At 57.2% G+C, this 15076-nt stretch overlaps 1 protein-coding gene across 2 annotated transcripts in view; it reads left to right on the top strand.

Moving 5' to 3' along the window:
• The window catches only part of LOC105493436 (adaptor related protein complex 1 subunit mu 1), a 31997-nt gene extending 18256 nt beyond the window's left edge, over positions 1–13741 (top strand). For both annotated transcript variants that reach the window (XM_011761116.2, XM_011761170.2), the window contains 7 exons: positions 4801–4927; positions 5927–6069; positions 6516–6587; positions 7162–7320; positions 11817–11942; positions 12636–12711; positions 12850–13741. In XM_011761116.2, coding sequence (XP_011759418.2) covers positions 4801–4927; positions 5927–6069; positions 6516–6587; positions 7162–7320; positions 11817–11942; positions 12636–12711; positions 12850–12872 — 726 coding nt within the window. In that variant the 3' untranslated portion in view covers positions 12873–13741. The remainder of the gene's footprint in view (positions 1–4800; positions 4928–5926; positions 6070–6515; positions 6588–7161; positions 7321–11816; positions 11943–12635; positions 12712–12849) is intronic.
• Positions 13742–15076: the final 1335 nt, after the last annotated feature.

The following is a 15076-nucleotide window of genomic DNA, read 5'->3' on the forward strand; positions in this document are numbered from 1 at the left end:
TACTCATTCTCTTGTATCTAACATCTCTCACATCAAAAACAAATATCTTGGTTAAAGTACAGGGACATAGAATGTACTCATTCCCTTATATCTAACACCTCTTATGTCTAAAACAAATATTTTGGTTAAAGTACAAGGACATAGAATGTACATTCTTTCTAACACTTACGATTTATTCTTTAATAAGAAGGGCAACTTTGAAAAGGAACTTTTTTGCTTTCTACAAAGTAATTCTCCTGCCTCAGCCTCCTGAGTAGCTGGGATTACAGGCATGTGCCACCACACCTGGCTAATTTTGTATTTTTAGTAGAGATGGGGTTTCTCTATGTTGATCAGGCTGGTCTCGAGCTCCCAACCTCAGGAGATCCACATGCTTTGGCCTCCCAAAGTGCTGGGATTACAGGCATGAGCCACCGCACCTGGCCCCCAGATATGTTTTTGTCATTTGACTCTTCCTTCAGGACGCCAGTGACATGAAAGACCTTTGGTTATTGTCTCATGTGTCCCCGAGGCTGCTTATTTTATTCTATCTTTTCTTCTCTCTGTTAGATTGGACAATTTACATTGATCTGTCTTTAAGTTCATAGGTCCATTGTCCCTTTCTTATTTGTCTCCATTCTGCTTTTTTTTTTTTTTCCGAGATAGGGTCTCACTCTGTCATTCAGGCTGGAGAGCCATGGAGCAAGCATGGTTCACTGTAGCCCCAACCTCCAGGCTCAAGTGATCCTTCTGCTTCAGCCTCCTGAGTAGCTGGGACTACAGGTGTGTGCCACCAAGCCTGGCTAATTAAAAAAAAAATTTGTAGAGATAAGGGTCTTGCTGTGTTGCCCTGGCTGATCTCAAACTCCTGGGGCAAATTATCTTCCCACCTCATCTCCCAAAGTGCTGGGGTTACAGGCATGAGCCACTGTACCTGGCCTCCATTCTGCTATTAAGTCCATCGAGCAAGTTGTTTATTTCAGTTATTATATTTTTTAGTTCTAAAATTTCTCCATTTGATTCTTCTCTCTCTCTCTCTCTCTCTTTTTTTTTTTTTTTTGAGATACGGTCTTACTCTGTTGCCCAGGCTGGAGTATAGTGGTGCAGTTATAGCTCACTACAGCCTCAACCTCCTGTGCTCAAATGATCTTCCCATCTGAGTGTGCTGAGTAGCTGAGACCACAGGCATGCACCACCATGCCTGGCTAATTCTTTTTATTTTGTATTTTGTAGAGACCAGGACTTGCCATGTTGCCCAGGCTGGTCTCAAACTCCTGGTTGATTCTTCTTTATGAGCTGTTTCTTTGCTGAGACTTTCTATTTTAACATTTGTTGCAAGCATTTGCAGTTTTAAAAATAGCCATTTAAAGTCATCAGATAATCCCAACATCTGCGAAGTGTTGACAGTGGTTGATTGGGTTTCTAGACAAGTTGACATTTTCGTGGTTGTTTGTATGCTGAGTAATTTTGGATTGCATCCTGGACTTTTTGAGCATTATGTGGTGATATTCTAGGCCTTACTTAAGCTATATGGGAAATATTGATATTTTTGTTTTAGCCAACAGCCAATCTTACTTTTAGGCCACACGTTCCAACCCCCAACCTGTAGACCATGAACATCACGTCAGTTCTTAAAGCCCCAGTCAAATTTCCAGGTCAAATCTCCTGGGTGTGCACTGCCCAGTGGCCAGTCTGGAACTGGGGTAGTTAGTTCAGTTCTCAAAGTCTTTGGTAAGTCAGAGTGTGGTATACGCACAGGATTCACACATGCTCGATTCTAGAGAGTTCTGGAGACATAAAGCACTTCATGGGGTGACTTTCCTGAGCTTCTGGCTCTGTGCCGTCTACCCAGTACTTTTCTGATACCTTGCGGTTTACTCTGTTGCACACATCTGCCATTGGGCCCACTTCCCAGCCCACATGGAGAGAGGACAGAGTGAGAAAAGGACAGCGGTTGCCCCACCCCCTCGGAACAGTAGCTGGCACCACGGGGCCTGGGACACGAGGAACCAGGGAGACGGGGGACTTCCGTGTTTTCCAGGAGAGTCAGGAGTTCCTCTTCTGGCCCCAGAGCCAGGCCTGGAGGCTCCACTGGGCTCTCATGTGCTCTGTGGTGCACACTTCTGCTTCCAGACTGCTGCTGCACTTTCTCATGGGGGCGGTGGGGACACTGCGTTCGGGGCTCTTCCCTGGTCCACCTGCTGCTGTCCTCCGTGTTCCAGCAACTGCCAAGCCGCCTGCCCAGGTTTCAGAGCTGTAGTCAGTGGCAGGGGAAGGGGCACCAGCCGACCCACCTCGCCAGCCGCTCGCTTTTATGTTCACTCTGGCCTCATCCCTGCGGTGTGGGTGGACTGTGATGGGCTCAGCCGATCCAGTCATGCAGGTCACTCGGGCGCCCGTTTCTGACGGCCACAGGCAGTGCAGCATTGGGCACACTTGCTCAGCTCCAGACGTGTGCACTTGGGTGTCTCCGCGACCTGGGCCGGGATTTCTGGAGGGCGGAGGCTCCAGACACGGAATTGCCAAGGAGAGTGCTGCCCGGAAAGACTTCCAGCGCGCTCCATGCAGACCTCTTCGCTTTCTTACTTTCTAAGCCATGGGACGGGACAGTGGCCTTGCTAACCACGTTCCCCTCTCCCCTGGGGACCCTTGACTGATGGTTTATTGAGCCCAAATCTGGGTGCCCTGGGGTGCAAAGGCAAGTCCCAGGGGACAGCTTAGAGAGAGCCGAGCAGGGAAGCGCTGGGGCTGCGGGGGTCCCTGCCACAGTGCGCTGCTGCACGTGGCTCCACCCCACACGGGGCAGCACAAAGGCAGCTGTCAGAATGCCGCCTTCCTAAGTGGCTTGCAGAGCTGGCAGCTGGGTCAACATTTGCCTCCATTTGCGATCATGTGAGTGGAGCCTCGTACTTACACAGCCGGGCCCTCAGCAAGCATCCCTTCAGCACCCACTCTGGGAAGTGCACCGGTTCTGGGTGGCTTGTCACACCTCAGCTGAGAAGGTCCCAATTGCTGCCCACAGGGCTGAGATCAGCCTCATGGACTGAGCGGCTTTTCAGCTCCACTCCCTGGGCCTGCCTTCACGGCATTCGTGACCTCATGTGTTTAGTTACAGCTGGCTGCGGGGACAATCCCGACTCCCTCAGGAGGAGGCAGCACCCAAAGGGAATTAGGGGCTGTCACAGTTGAGAAGAGGGCACTCCAAGAAGGAGGCAGGCGAAATCCCAATGCTTGGGCTCCTGGAACCCCGGCCGGTGAGGGTCCCGAGCTCCTGAGCCTCCGCGTGTCCACTGAGCACCTGCTGCCACACACGCTGTTTCCAGTGCTGGACATGGCGGCGCACAGCCGCACGTGGCTTCCCGCAGCAGGGAGACAGAGACAGATAAGCAGGCAGTCGCAGGGAAGCTGTTGTGCACCATGGGATCAGGGAGCTGCTTGTGAGATGAGGACAGGACAGCACCAGGAGGTGAGGCTGGGGAGGTGACAGAACCAGAGCCCTTGGGGCCATGTCCAGTTCCCTGCCCCTCCCCAGGCTGTCGTTTGCTTGGCCCCTCAGTTTTCCCGATTCTCTCAGAGGGGGCAAGCTGGTGAGGGTCTGTTTGTCTACCCAGTGCTTTTTGGACATCATGCAGAAAACTGCACAGACTCTCCTGCCACTCTGCAGACAGGAAACACAGGCCCTGCACCGTGTTAGCCTGGCTGGAGCCAGCATCTGGCCCCAGGTGTCCAAGTCGGTGGCCTTTGGCCCACTTGCTGGTGTGGGCATGGCCTCATGCAGCATGGCAGTATGCAGTGGTGGCCAGGGCTGCAGCCCCTGCGATTTTTCTGCCTGTCACTCTGTGCCCTCAGCAAGGGGTCTCCGATCTGTGCCTGTTTCCTGACTTCTCAAATGGATGCAAGAAGAGATGCTCCAGCATCTTGGCTCCCTCAGGACAGGCTAGGAGATGCAGGACCATCGCCCTGGTGTGGATTTTTAATTGCACTTTCAGATGCATCTCGGCATGCGCAGTGGGTTACAGCTCCTCAGGTCATCTCCGCACGGTCCCTTCCCCAGAGGTTGTCGAGGCGTGTGTGGAGCGATGCCTGGCGTGGTGGAAATGCTGTCAGCGTCAGCCACTGTGACTGGATTTAAGTTGATTATTTTGGATCAAGTGTTATCACACTTCAGGGTGGCCCTGGGAAGCAGGAAGGGGTCAGGACCCAGGAAGTGCCATCTCTCATAAGCCCTGGGGTGGAGGGGCCAGTGGCCTCCCCAGGAGGCCAAGAGGAGAAACAGCATTCAAGAAAAGCAAGTCTGGCCTGGTCCAAGAGACCCCAGCCCAGCCCACTGGGTGAGCAGGGACCATAAGGTCCTGGCTTGGGACCAGCCGAGCTCATGGCCTCTCGAGGCTGATTCAGCACAGGGACCAGCTGCCAGGTCGGCCCGGGGCATTCAGGGGGCTCTCAGGAGGGAGGGACTGGTGCCTGAGAGAGAACTCTCAGAGGGGGCTCCAGGCACGCATCACCAAGCCCCATTGTGGCCTGAGGCCTAGAGGGCAGGACCCACAGTGTCCACCTCATGTCCACAGGGCCCCAGCGTTAAGGCTGGAATAGGGGGTGGGTGAGCCTGGGGACCCTCAGCCAGGCATGGGTTGGTTTGGGTTGGGGGTAGGCCTGAGCCACAGTTGGGACTCCCCCAGCTCAGGGGATGCCCAGGAGAGAGATGGGCTTGGAGGTGAGAAGGGCGTTGAGAGTGGGGTGGCCAGAGGGTCACATGACGTGGTAGGAGGCAGTGGCTGGTGAGTTGCAGACCTCCCCTCACGCCCACACCACCCCCCCCAGGTCAGCGCCAATGGCAACGTCCTGCGCAGCGAGATCGTGGGCTCCATCAAGATGCGGGTCTTCCTCTCGGGCATGCCCGAGCTGCGCTTGGGCCTCAATGACAAGGTCCTCTTCGACAACACGGGCCGTGAGTACCTGTGCCAAGGGCCCTGCCCATGAGGACGGCTTCACCGGGCACGCACATTACAGCCCAGGGCAGGGTTGGGCCAGGCAGAGGAACAAGCTAGTTTCAAGCACTTGGTTTAGCAGCATTTCACGCTGCTTGAGACAGCTGTGTAGAGTATTCATCCATCCCGGGACATAGAAGGCGCAGGGGAGTGAAATCCTCCAGTCCAGCTGGGAGGCCCCCATCACCTGGCCTCACATGCCAGGTCTTGCACCCTGCCCTGCACTGCCCAGGCCGCTGGAGCTCAGGCTGAGGCCTTGCTCGCTCCCTCCCAGGCCAGGTTCTCCCTTCACCTTGGGCCCTAGGTGTGGGCTGTGTGAAGGCCACACACGGTGATTCTCGCTCCTGCCGCTGGTCTGTAACACTTCCCACGGCAGGGCGGGGTCAGAGGGGCTCAGGGCCTGGGTTTGCAAACTGTGCCTCCCGCCTCTCAGCTGTCACAGGCCACTGGAAGAGGGTGCAGTGGCTAGGCATGCCCCCGTTCCTGGCCCAGTGAGGGCTTCTTGGGCATCAGCCCATGAGGGCAGCTCCCCGCCTGGGGCTGGGCAAGGCCCCACCCACATAGCCCTCAGTGAGGTGGGAAACCGAGGAAGACCCAGGACCCTGTGGATGCCGGGGCCTGAGCCCTTGGGGAGCCCCGAGCCATCCCCCAGCCGAGTCCATCGATCAATCATTCAGTGAACGTGTCCTGAGCAGATCCTCTGGCTGGGCCCTGGGGTGGCCGCTGGAGACTCAGCATGAACCAGACCCACCAGCCCTGCCCCCCGGGACCCCAGGAGTATGAGGAGTGACGGGGCAGTTGTCTTGGGACCCAGCCCCCTTGGTGTTTGTGGCCCAGGCTGCTGTTACTGCGTGGACTGGGGGCCCTGCTCTGCTGGGGTGGGTCCCAGGGGGTAGGAGTACTGCTGAGAGAGTGACCCGGAGGGCCCAGGTCTGTTCTACCCTCACCCCTGACCCCAGGCGGCAAAAGCAAATCCGTGGAGCTGGAGGATGTGAAGTTCCACCAGTGTGTGCGGCTATCACGCTTCGAGAACGACCGCACCATCTCCTTCATCCCGCCCGACGGCGAGTTCGAGCTCATGTCCTACCGCCTCAACACCCACGTGAGTGCGCCGCCCCGGGGCTGGGCTGTTGGTGGCCGCCTCCTCCCCTTCACCTCCAGGAGGTGAAGCCCAGGCAGGCGCCGGGGCTGGCCCCACCCCATGCTCCATGAGCTGCCTGGCTCCGCAGAGATGGAGTCTGAGGACCTGGGACTCCGAGCTTTCTGAGGGGCACAGACCCCTTTGGCCACCACACCTCTTTCCTAGGCAGCCCCCTAGAGCAGGCCCTGCGCATGTTTTCTGCATTTGCACCGAGGCCTCCCTAGTAGCTCCCTGCTGCCTCGGCCTGTCTGCCCTGACCCTCCCTGACGCTGGCCATGCACTCCCCACAGGGCCCTGGGCCAACAGCTGGGCAGATGGCCCCTTGCCCTGGGCCTTGGTTTCCTCTCTGAAATGGGCCTTTGTCAAACACGGCCAGGTGTGAGCACCCTCTCTGCCCTCCTCGGCAGGTCAAGCCTTTGATATGGATCGAGTCGGTGATTGAGAAGCACTCCCACAGCCGCATCGAGTACATGATCAAGGTGCGGGGGCCCGAGGCCACCCACTGAGGGCCTTCTGGTGTCTCTGGCCCGTCCTGGGGGCCTGACCGAGGGCTGGGGGTGCCGTAGGGCTGCCATCCATGCACCCTCGCTGTGGCCTCAGATGCAGGCGTGGCCTGACACTGAGGAGACACCGCCTGGGGCCTGCTCCTAGATGGTGCCACTTGTGGGGAGGGGCCTGTTCCTAGATGGTGCCACTTGTGGGGAGGGGCCTGTAACTAGGCATCCAGGACACTCCCAGAGGTATTGCCCCCAGTGGAGCACCTCTGCCCCTCAGTGACCCTGTCCAGTGCAGCCTGGCCCTGGGACACAGACATTGTCCTAGGAGGGCAGGGCAGAGGGAGGGATGGGGAGCCTTGGAAGCTGAGCAGACAGGAGGACAAAGATGAAACGCCTGAAATTAGGCCTTGGGAGAGTCTCAAGGGTAGGAGTAGTGCCTGGAGAAGTGGGGCTAGGGAGGATTCCCCAGGCCAGGCTGAGGGACATGTGGCCTGGAGGGGCTGGGCTAGCTCACTTTGGCCTCCATAACCCTGGGCCACATCGGCCTGGCCTGCAGGCCAAAAGCCAGTTCAAGCGGCGGTCAACAGCCAACAACGTGGAGATCCACATTCCCGTGCCCAATGATGCCGACTCACCCAAGTTCAAGACGACGGTGGGGAGCGTCAAGTGGGTCCCCGAGAACAGCGAGATCGTGTGGTCCATCAAGTCCTTCCCGGTGAGCACTCCGTCCAGACATCCACATGCCCCCTGCAAGGCAGCCTGGGTGCCGCAGGACCCCTGCACCTCGAGATGGGGTGACCGTGGCCACCGTGTCCCCCACACCTGGGACTTCTGAAAGGGTGGACGGAGAGCCAAGGACTGGAGGGAAAGCGGGAGGAGTCAAAGGCTGACTTGGCCCCTGGGCCCCTTTCTGCTTTCCTCTTGTTTGTGAACCAGCCTCTGTCTTCAACCTCAGGGCAGTGCCCTCTCCCTCTCTGTGCTGCCCCCGAGTACTGATGTGAGATGGGGCTCCTGTCCATGCAGGCCCTGGAGGAGCCCCGTCCACTCCGGCAGGTGCAGGCCCTTTCCGTGCAGGCTCAGCCTTGCCTGCCATCAAGGGGCATGGCTGCCTGTAGGCCAGAGCAGCACAGCCTCCCGAGCCCTGCACCAGCCGCCCATGTCCTGGGCCAGCTCTGCACCGGCATGACTTCCCCGGCACCGTGTTAAGGATTCTGAGGGCTTGAGTCTGGGCTTGCTGGGTGTACGCAGTGCACAGAGAGGCTAGGCCCGGGCATGGCTCTGGAGCCAAGCTGGTTGGCACTGACCTGCTCCGCCAGGCGGGCTCAGGGCAGGCGCTACTTTCCATGTTCTCCCGTCTCTCCGGCTGCAGCCCCAGCTGAGTTAAGCTGGAAATGCTGCAATTCAAGCGCCTTGAATTTCATGATGGCACTTTCCCTCCCGGCCTCAATCTAATCACATGACATAAAATGCAGACAGTAGAGGAAGGAGAGAGAAAAGCCCATTACCCCACCACCTAATACTCCCGTCAGCCTTTCTGCGCGTCTCCTTCTCACCTTTCTTTCTGCGTATTTTGGTCTTCCTCATTATACGTAAGTAGAGCCAACTCGGCGCCTGCCCTTCCACGCGGCGCTGCGGCAGAGCGTTTTCCTTCTGGTGTTCACTGTCTTCTTGGCGGTCGGCTTTGGGAGCTGTGGAATATTCCATGGAGGGGTGGTGACCATCCCTGATTGTTGGATTATCTCTTCTTTTCCTGCAATTCCACTGTTGAAAATAGTGTTTGTCATTTAAAACACAATGGGAGAATACCTCATCAAATAAACAGCATGGTGAGCTGTAGACGGAGGAGGAAGGGACAGGGCTAAAGGCCGAGGCACAGGCCAGCGTGGACCGTGCTTGTGTAGATTTGACTTCGAAGCCATGCACGGGCACACCTCATTTTATTGTGTTTCCCAGATACTGCATTTTTATTTTTGTTTCAGTTTTTAAACAAATGGAAGGTATGTGGCAACCCTATGTTGAGCAAGTCTGTTGGCGCCATTATCCCAACAGCACGTGCTCACTTCGCGTCTCTGTGTTGTCACTCTTTAGCAATAAAGTATGTTTTAACTAAGGTATGTACATTCTCTTAGACATAATACTGTTGCACATTATTCAGACTACATTATACAGTAAGCTTTTTTTTTTTTTGAAGACAGTCTTGCTCTGTCACCCAGGCTGGAGTGCAGTGGCACAATCTCGGCTCACTGCAGCCTCCACTTCCCAGGTTCAAGCGATTCTCCTGCCTCAGCCTCCTGAGCAGCTGGGATTACAGGCATGCACCACCATGCCTGGCTAATTTTTTTTTTTTTTTTTTTTTTTGAGACGGAGTCTCTCTGTTGTCCAGGCTGGAGTGCAGTGGCGTGATCTCCACTCACTGCAAGCTCTGCCTCCCGGGTTCACGCCATTCTCCTGCCTCAGCCTCCCGTGTAGCTGGGACTACAGGCGTCTGCCACCACTCCCGGCTAATTTTTGTATTTTTAGTAGAGGCGGGGTTTTACCATGTTAACCAGGATGGTCTTGATCTCCTGACCTCGTGATCCGCCTGTCTCGGCCTCCCAAAGTGCTGGGATTACAGGCGTGAGCCACTGCGCCTGGTCGCCTGGCTAATTTTTGTATTTTTAGTAGACATGGGGTTTCACCATATTGGCCAGGCTGATCACGAACTCCTGACCTTGTGATCCACCTGCCTCGACCTCCCAAAGTGCTGGGATTGCAGGCGTGAGCCCCCGAGCCCGGCCAGTAAACATAACTTTTATATGCACTGGGAAACCAAAAAATGTGTGTGACTTGCCTAACTGTGCTATGTGCTTTATGGCAGTGTCCAAACTGCAATATCTCAAGGTATACCTGTCAGTGCTTTCCAAGCATATAAAACAAAATTAAATCAAAATGGAAAAAAAGGTAATTCCTAAAAATGAAAAGCAAAATTAATTCATCAGCATATCAAGTTGATGACAGCTACAGATACACATTACTTCAAGTAACACACCCTAAAGACAAAAGGAAGTGCAGGAAATAAATTTTAAGAAATACAGAGAGGTAGATGATTGATAGATTAGATAAATAGATACCCTTCCCTCTTTCTTAGATTGCTGCATACTAAAAGGTTTTTTTGGTTTGTTTTTTCTTTTTCTGAGAAGAAGTCTCGCTCTGTTGCCCAAGCTGGAGTGCAGAGGCACGATCTCGGCTTACTGCAACCTCCACCTCCCAGGTTCAAGCGATTCTCCTGCCTCAGCCTCCCAAGTATACAGGCACACGCCACCACACCCGGCTAATGTGTGTATTTTTAGTAGAAGCAGGGTTTCACTGCGTTGCTCAGGCTGGTCTCAAACTCCTGACCTCAGGTGATCTGCCTGCTTTGGCCTCCCAAAGTGCAGGGATGACAGGCGTGAGCCACCACGCCCGGCCTATTGTGAATAATGCCGCTGTGAACGTGGGTGCACACACATCTCTTCAAGACCCATTTTCATTTGTTTTGGGTGTATCCCCAGAAGTGGAATTGCTGGATCATGAGGTAATTCTATTTTCAATTTTTTGTGGAAGTGCCAGAGTGTAGGCTGTTTGCTTTTAAACGCAGTGTTTCTCTGTCCTGTCCCTACTGCCGTTTGTTACCAGGGTAGAGAATTTGATGTGTGCCCATGGGTGGCCATGGCACCATGACACTGTCCACCTGGACGGAGAGCTGGGCCGGGCCTTGCGTCCGGGCCTTCTCCTGGCTCTCTCTGCATCTCCCATAGCACCCGCTTCATAGAAGTTGCTGCCACGTTACTTGGTGCGTGGGTACCTGTGACTATTGGGACGGCAGCCTCTAGGATTGTGGCCTGTCCTCCTGTTCGCCTGTCATTCTCCCTTGTGATGACGGCAGCCCTGTCCTCTTTTGTCTGCCTTTGGCAGCACGCCTGTCAATGCCTGTTCTTCCTACCCAGGGAGCCCTTCTCACTGTGCCTTTGTGGCATCGAGTCGGTTTTGGAGTGTGAGCTGGCGCCAGCCTACAGCTCTCATCGAGAGCAGAGTTAAACCCATTCGGCTCAACACGACAACACAGGCTGGGCATGCAGGCCTCCATGGCCCCTGGGGAGGGTCTGCTCCCCTGCCTTTTCTTTGGCTTGTGTTTTCACTTTGGTCTTTGCTAAGGTTCAGATTTGGGGTCAGGCTGAGTGTTTGGGACACGGGCTAGTCACCGAGCAGGTTTGTTCCCTCGCTGCCTGCTTCACCAGTTGCTGATGTTGCATCATCCCCCCGTCATCCTCCCGGAGTCTGTACTCAGCACATGTCACCAAGTCAGGCAGAGTTCTCACTGTCACACTGCCCTTGTGGCAGTAGGCAGAGATGGACCACTTGGCCCTGCCCCAGGTGCATGGGGCGGCCCCTGCTCTGAGGTGGAAACAGCTCTAGTTGGCAGCAGCTCCCCCTGAACCTCGGCCTGAGCCCTGGGGAGCACAGACTGTGGGGTTCCAGGCATGGCCAGAGCTGAGATCGTGCCCCCGACTGTTCAGGGTGAGACCAGGCACTGGGGGCGACCAGGCTGCGACCTGTTGTTCCTCAAGGCAGGGAGAGGGTAAAGGCCACAGCCAGGACTCCGGTTCCAGTCGGAGCCAGAGCCGCCCCTGCTCACCCTCAGGAGCAGGACCCAGGGCTGACCCGTCACTCAGTGCACGCTCCTTGGTTTCTTCCTTTTGTCGCCTCTCCCTGGTCATGGTTCTCACCTGGACACTCTATTTTCTTTCACATGCTGTCCTGAGTCTGGGCGTGTGGCCTCTGTCCCCGGCAGCCCTCACCTGCCACGGTCATTACACGCTCTTCCTTCCCATGGCCGGTCTGTGTGGTTCGCCAGCCTTGGAGGAAAGTGCATTCGGGGAGCTGGAGTGGGGGGTGCTGGGCCACTGCAGGCCACACTGGCAGGGGCTTGGTGACTGGGGCTGGCGGCTTGGTGAGCTCAGCTCTGGGTGCCTAGGTGTCCTCATGGGGCAGCTGGACACCCCAGAGCAGAGGCTGTCCTTACCAGCCTGGGGCAGCACAGGGCCAAGCTTTGGTTCCCCAGCACAGGGGCTCATGCTCTGCTCCCTGGACTGGGGTGAGTGGTCAGTCTCTGTCCATCGCCACTAGGGCCAGAGCTGTTGGCTAAGCTGGGGCAGGGCCTGGGCCTGAGCGCCTCCCCCATCTGCTCCCCAGGGCGGCAAGGAGTACCTGATGCGGGCCCACTTCGGCCTGCCCAGCGTGGAGGCTGAGGACAAGGAGGGCAAGCCCCCGATCAGCGTCAAGTTCGAGATCCCGTACTTCACTACCTCCGGCATCCAGGTACGCAAGGCCCAGGCGGCTGGGCCCAGAGCAGGGACACAGGCCGCAGGGGACACATCAACGCAGCCAGCTTGGGAAGGGGTGTCGGTCAGCTGGAATCAGGACCCTGCAGTGCTACGGGCCTCTGCCTCTGCCTCACCACAGACGGGGAGAGGCCAGGCTGCCTCTGCTCAGCCCTGACCCCTGAGCTCAAAGCTTAGAGATCATTCTGCCCCAAAACTAGCGTTTGAGGCTCTGCCATCCATACTCATGCCCCGTGGGACCTCTTTTCCCTGGCACCCCCTCAGAAGCCCACAGAGGGAGGAGAGGCTCCCACACTTTTCCCTGGCACCCCCTCAGAAGCCCACAGAGGGAGGAGAGGCTCCCACAGTTTTCCCTGGCACCCCCTCAGGAGCCCACAGAGGGAGGAGAGGCTCCCAGAGAGCCAGGGGCCTTCTGGCCGGGCGCCCCCAGCAGGCTACCAAGGCCGTGTCTGCAAGCCACACCCTGGCTCCTCAGCGCTTCCAGAGGCGGCTCTGCCCTCCCACACCTTTGCATGGTCCAGACAGATCCCTTTCACCCTCCTGAGGCCTGTACTCATCCGCTTGTCATGGCCTCCCCTGCCAACCCCAGGCTGCCCCAGCAGGAATGATTAAGGGGGGACCAACAGGGCAGGAGCCTGCGGTGCTCAGGGCCCTGCTACCTGTGCCCCAGGTGCGCTACCTGAAGATCATTGAGAAGAGTGGGTACCAGGCCCTGCCGTGGGTGCGTTATATCACGCAGAACGGAGGTGAGTGAGGCCCCACCCGTGGGGTGGGGTTGTGCTGAGGGGTCCTCTGTGGCTACCCCCAGGGTGGAGCCATTGGGTCGGGTCCCGAAAGCCGGGAGGGTGCAGAGCCCAGCATGACGCCTCCCTCCTGTCTCCTAGATTACCAGCTCCGGACCCAGTGAGGGGCTGTCGCGGCCAATGCCCCGGCCTCGGGGCTCCTGGGACGCACCTGCCAAGCCTGCCAGATGGAGGGGCCCTCCCTGGTCTCTGGCCACCCTCCCAGCCTCCGCCCAGGGACCCCTGCCTTCCCCAGGCCACTTGCTCTGCCGCTGACAGTCGTCTCAGAAGCCCCTTTCCCAGAAGAGGCTGGTCTTGAGAGGGCTCGTCTCTTTGCCCCTGAAGTCAGTTTCAGGGGAAGGATGTGAAAATTTTCCCTTTTGAGGTTACAGCCTTTTATGCTGTTGAGCTCCCAGGTACCAAAAAGCTTGGCCAATGCTTGCCAGCCAGCCAACTACAGTTGGCATCTGCCACGAAGGAAGCACCAGCCTCGCCGGGCCAGCAGGGGCGTCATTTTGTTGCCATTTTGTTGAATGTTATGGGTTTATGGGTGTTCCTGGAACTTGTCTTTGTGCGTTCGTTGCTGTTTGTGTTACCCTCACTGTCCCTATGTCCCACCCACGTCCTGCGGCACTCAGGCAGCACTTAGTGAGGACGAGCCCTCACCCCTCTTGTCTTCCTCCCCGGCAGCGCCCGCAGCGGGCCGTTTACACGTTGGGGCCGGCACCTGGCACTCTCGGGAGCCACTGCAGCGTCTGCCTGCTGCCTGGACTCGCAGGCCTCGCTAGGTCACAAGACGCTGTCACTCAGCCGGATCAGTATTGACCCACCAGGGGAGGTAGGGATCGGTGAGAGACGCCGGCCTCAGACTTTTTCCCACTGAGGGTCCAGAGAGCGGGGCCACGTGTCACCCACGTCTGCGCTTGGTCACCCGCCCTCCCTACCCTGTGTGTGTTCACGTCATAGTTACATTAAATTCCATTCATTGAATACTCCACAGCCTTCCTCTGATGCGGCGTGGTCCCGACCCCTCCTGCGTGACCACAGGCAGCTGCAGGGCTTGCCTGGTTTCATCGCCGGCCTTCCCTGTGGCCCCACGAGGTGTCACCAGCTCCCTCTGCTTCCCCAGCTGAAACACAGGCAAAGCAGCTGCGGGAAGAGGCAGCTGCGGCGCTGGACCGTGGGCCACCACTTCCGGGCCACACAGATGAGGCCACGGAGATAGCGTCTTCTCCTCTCATCCAATCTGCTCCACCCTCAGATGGCCAACAGCTTGTCCCCACCTCTCCCCAAACTAATGGCCGACTCAGAGCGTGGTCCTTGTGTCCACAGCAGCAGCCCCTGTGTCCTAGCTAGAAATGCAGGTTCATGGGCCAGCCCTGACCCACCAAAGTGGAGGCTCTGGGGCCAGGGTCCCAGAAAACATTAACAAGGCCCCAGGTGCTTCTGTGAACTGCTACCTGGTCCATGGGGGAAACAGCACATAGACAGGAAGTGCCACCTGTCCTTGGCTCCCTCCCGGACTGGTGCTGATGGTCCTGCCTGGCCAGCAGCCTCTTGCCTGCCTTCTCCCCGTCCCTCTCCTGTCTTGCTGAGCTCATCCTCAGGTGTCTAGTGGGCATCCGACCTAATGGCCTGAGTAGAGCCTTCTGCCCACGTAGGTCTTCCCCATCTCAGTCAGTGATGCTGCCCCAGCCCAGGCCTCAGACCAAAGCCCTGGGGCCTCCCTGGGGCCCCTCCCCTCGCTCTCCACACCCATGTCGGCAGCCAGCCCTGATGGCCCCTCCAGGAAACCCTGGGGCTGACCCCATTGCCATCCGTGCTGCCACCCCCGGGGCCGAGCTCCAGTGTGGGCTGTCACCGTCCCCCACCCTGCAGAGCCCCCATGCTGGGACACTGCAGGGACAGGAGAGGGCTGGTCCACAGGACAGAAGAGAGACTCAGTTTCCAGCAACTTACCAGATAAGACCTGCAAACCCTCCACTACAGACAGTAGAAATGCAGGAAATAAAGCAGACGCGCCTAGCCGTGCCCATAAAAAAGCGAGGAGATCCGCAGGAGCCCAACACGAAGGAAGCAGACGTGGAAGTCACCATGGGCTCACACCGGAGTTGCTCTTGGAAACTGCAGGGTTTAGGTTAGGTTTGGGGGCCAGGTGGCAGATAGGACTTTGGGCCTCGGGAAGATGGTGAAATGCAACGGAGGTGACTCCTACGTGAAGCTGGGATCCTCAAGGGTCCTGATACTCACAGTAAAAAGATGGACTAGAAAAAACATTTGCCCTCCAACCCGAGAGTAAGCACTGTGTCCTCTCTCTGCCTGAGATCCG

This window comes from Macaca nemestrina, chromosome 20, assembly GCF_043159975.1.
Source record: "Macaca nemestrina isolate mMacNem1 chromosome 20, mMacNem.hap1, whole genome shotgun sequence".
Taxonomy (NCBI): domain Eukaryota; kingdom Metazoa; phylum Chordata; class Mammalia; order Primates; family Cercopithecidae; genus Macaca; species Macaca nemestrina.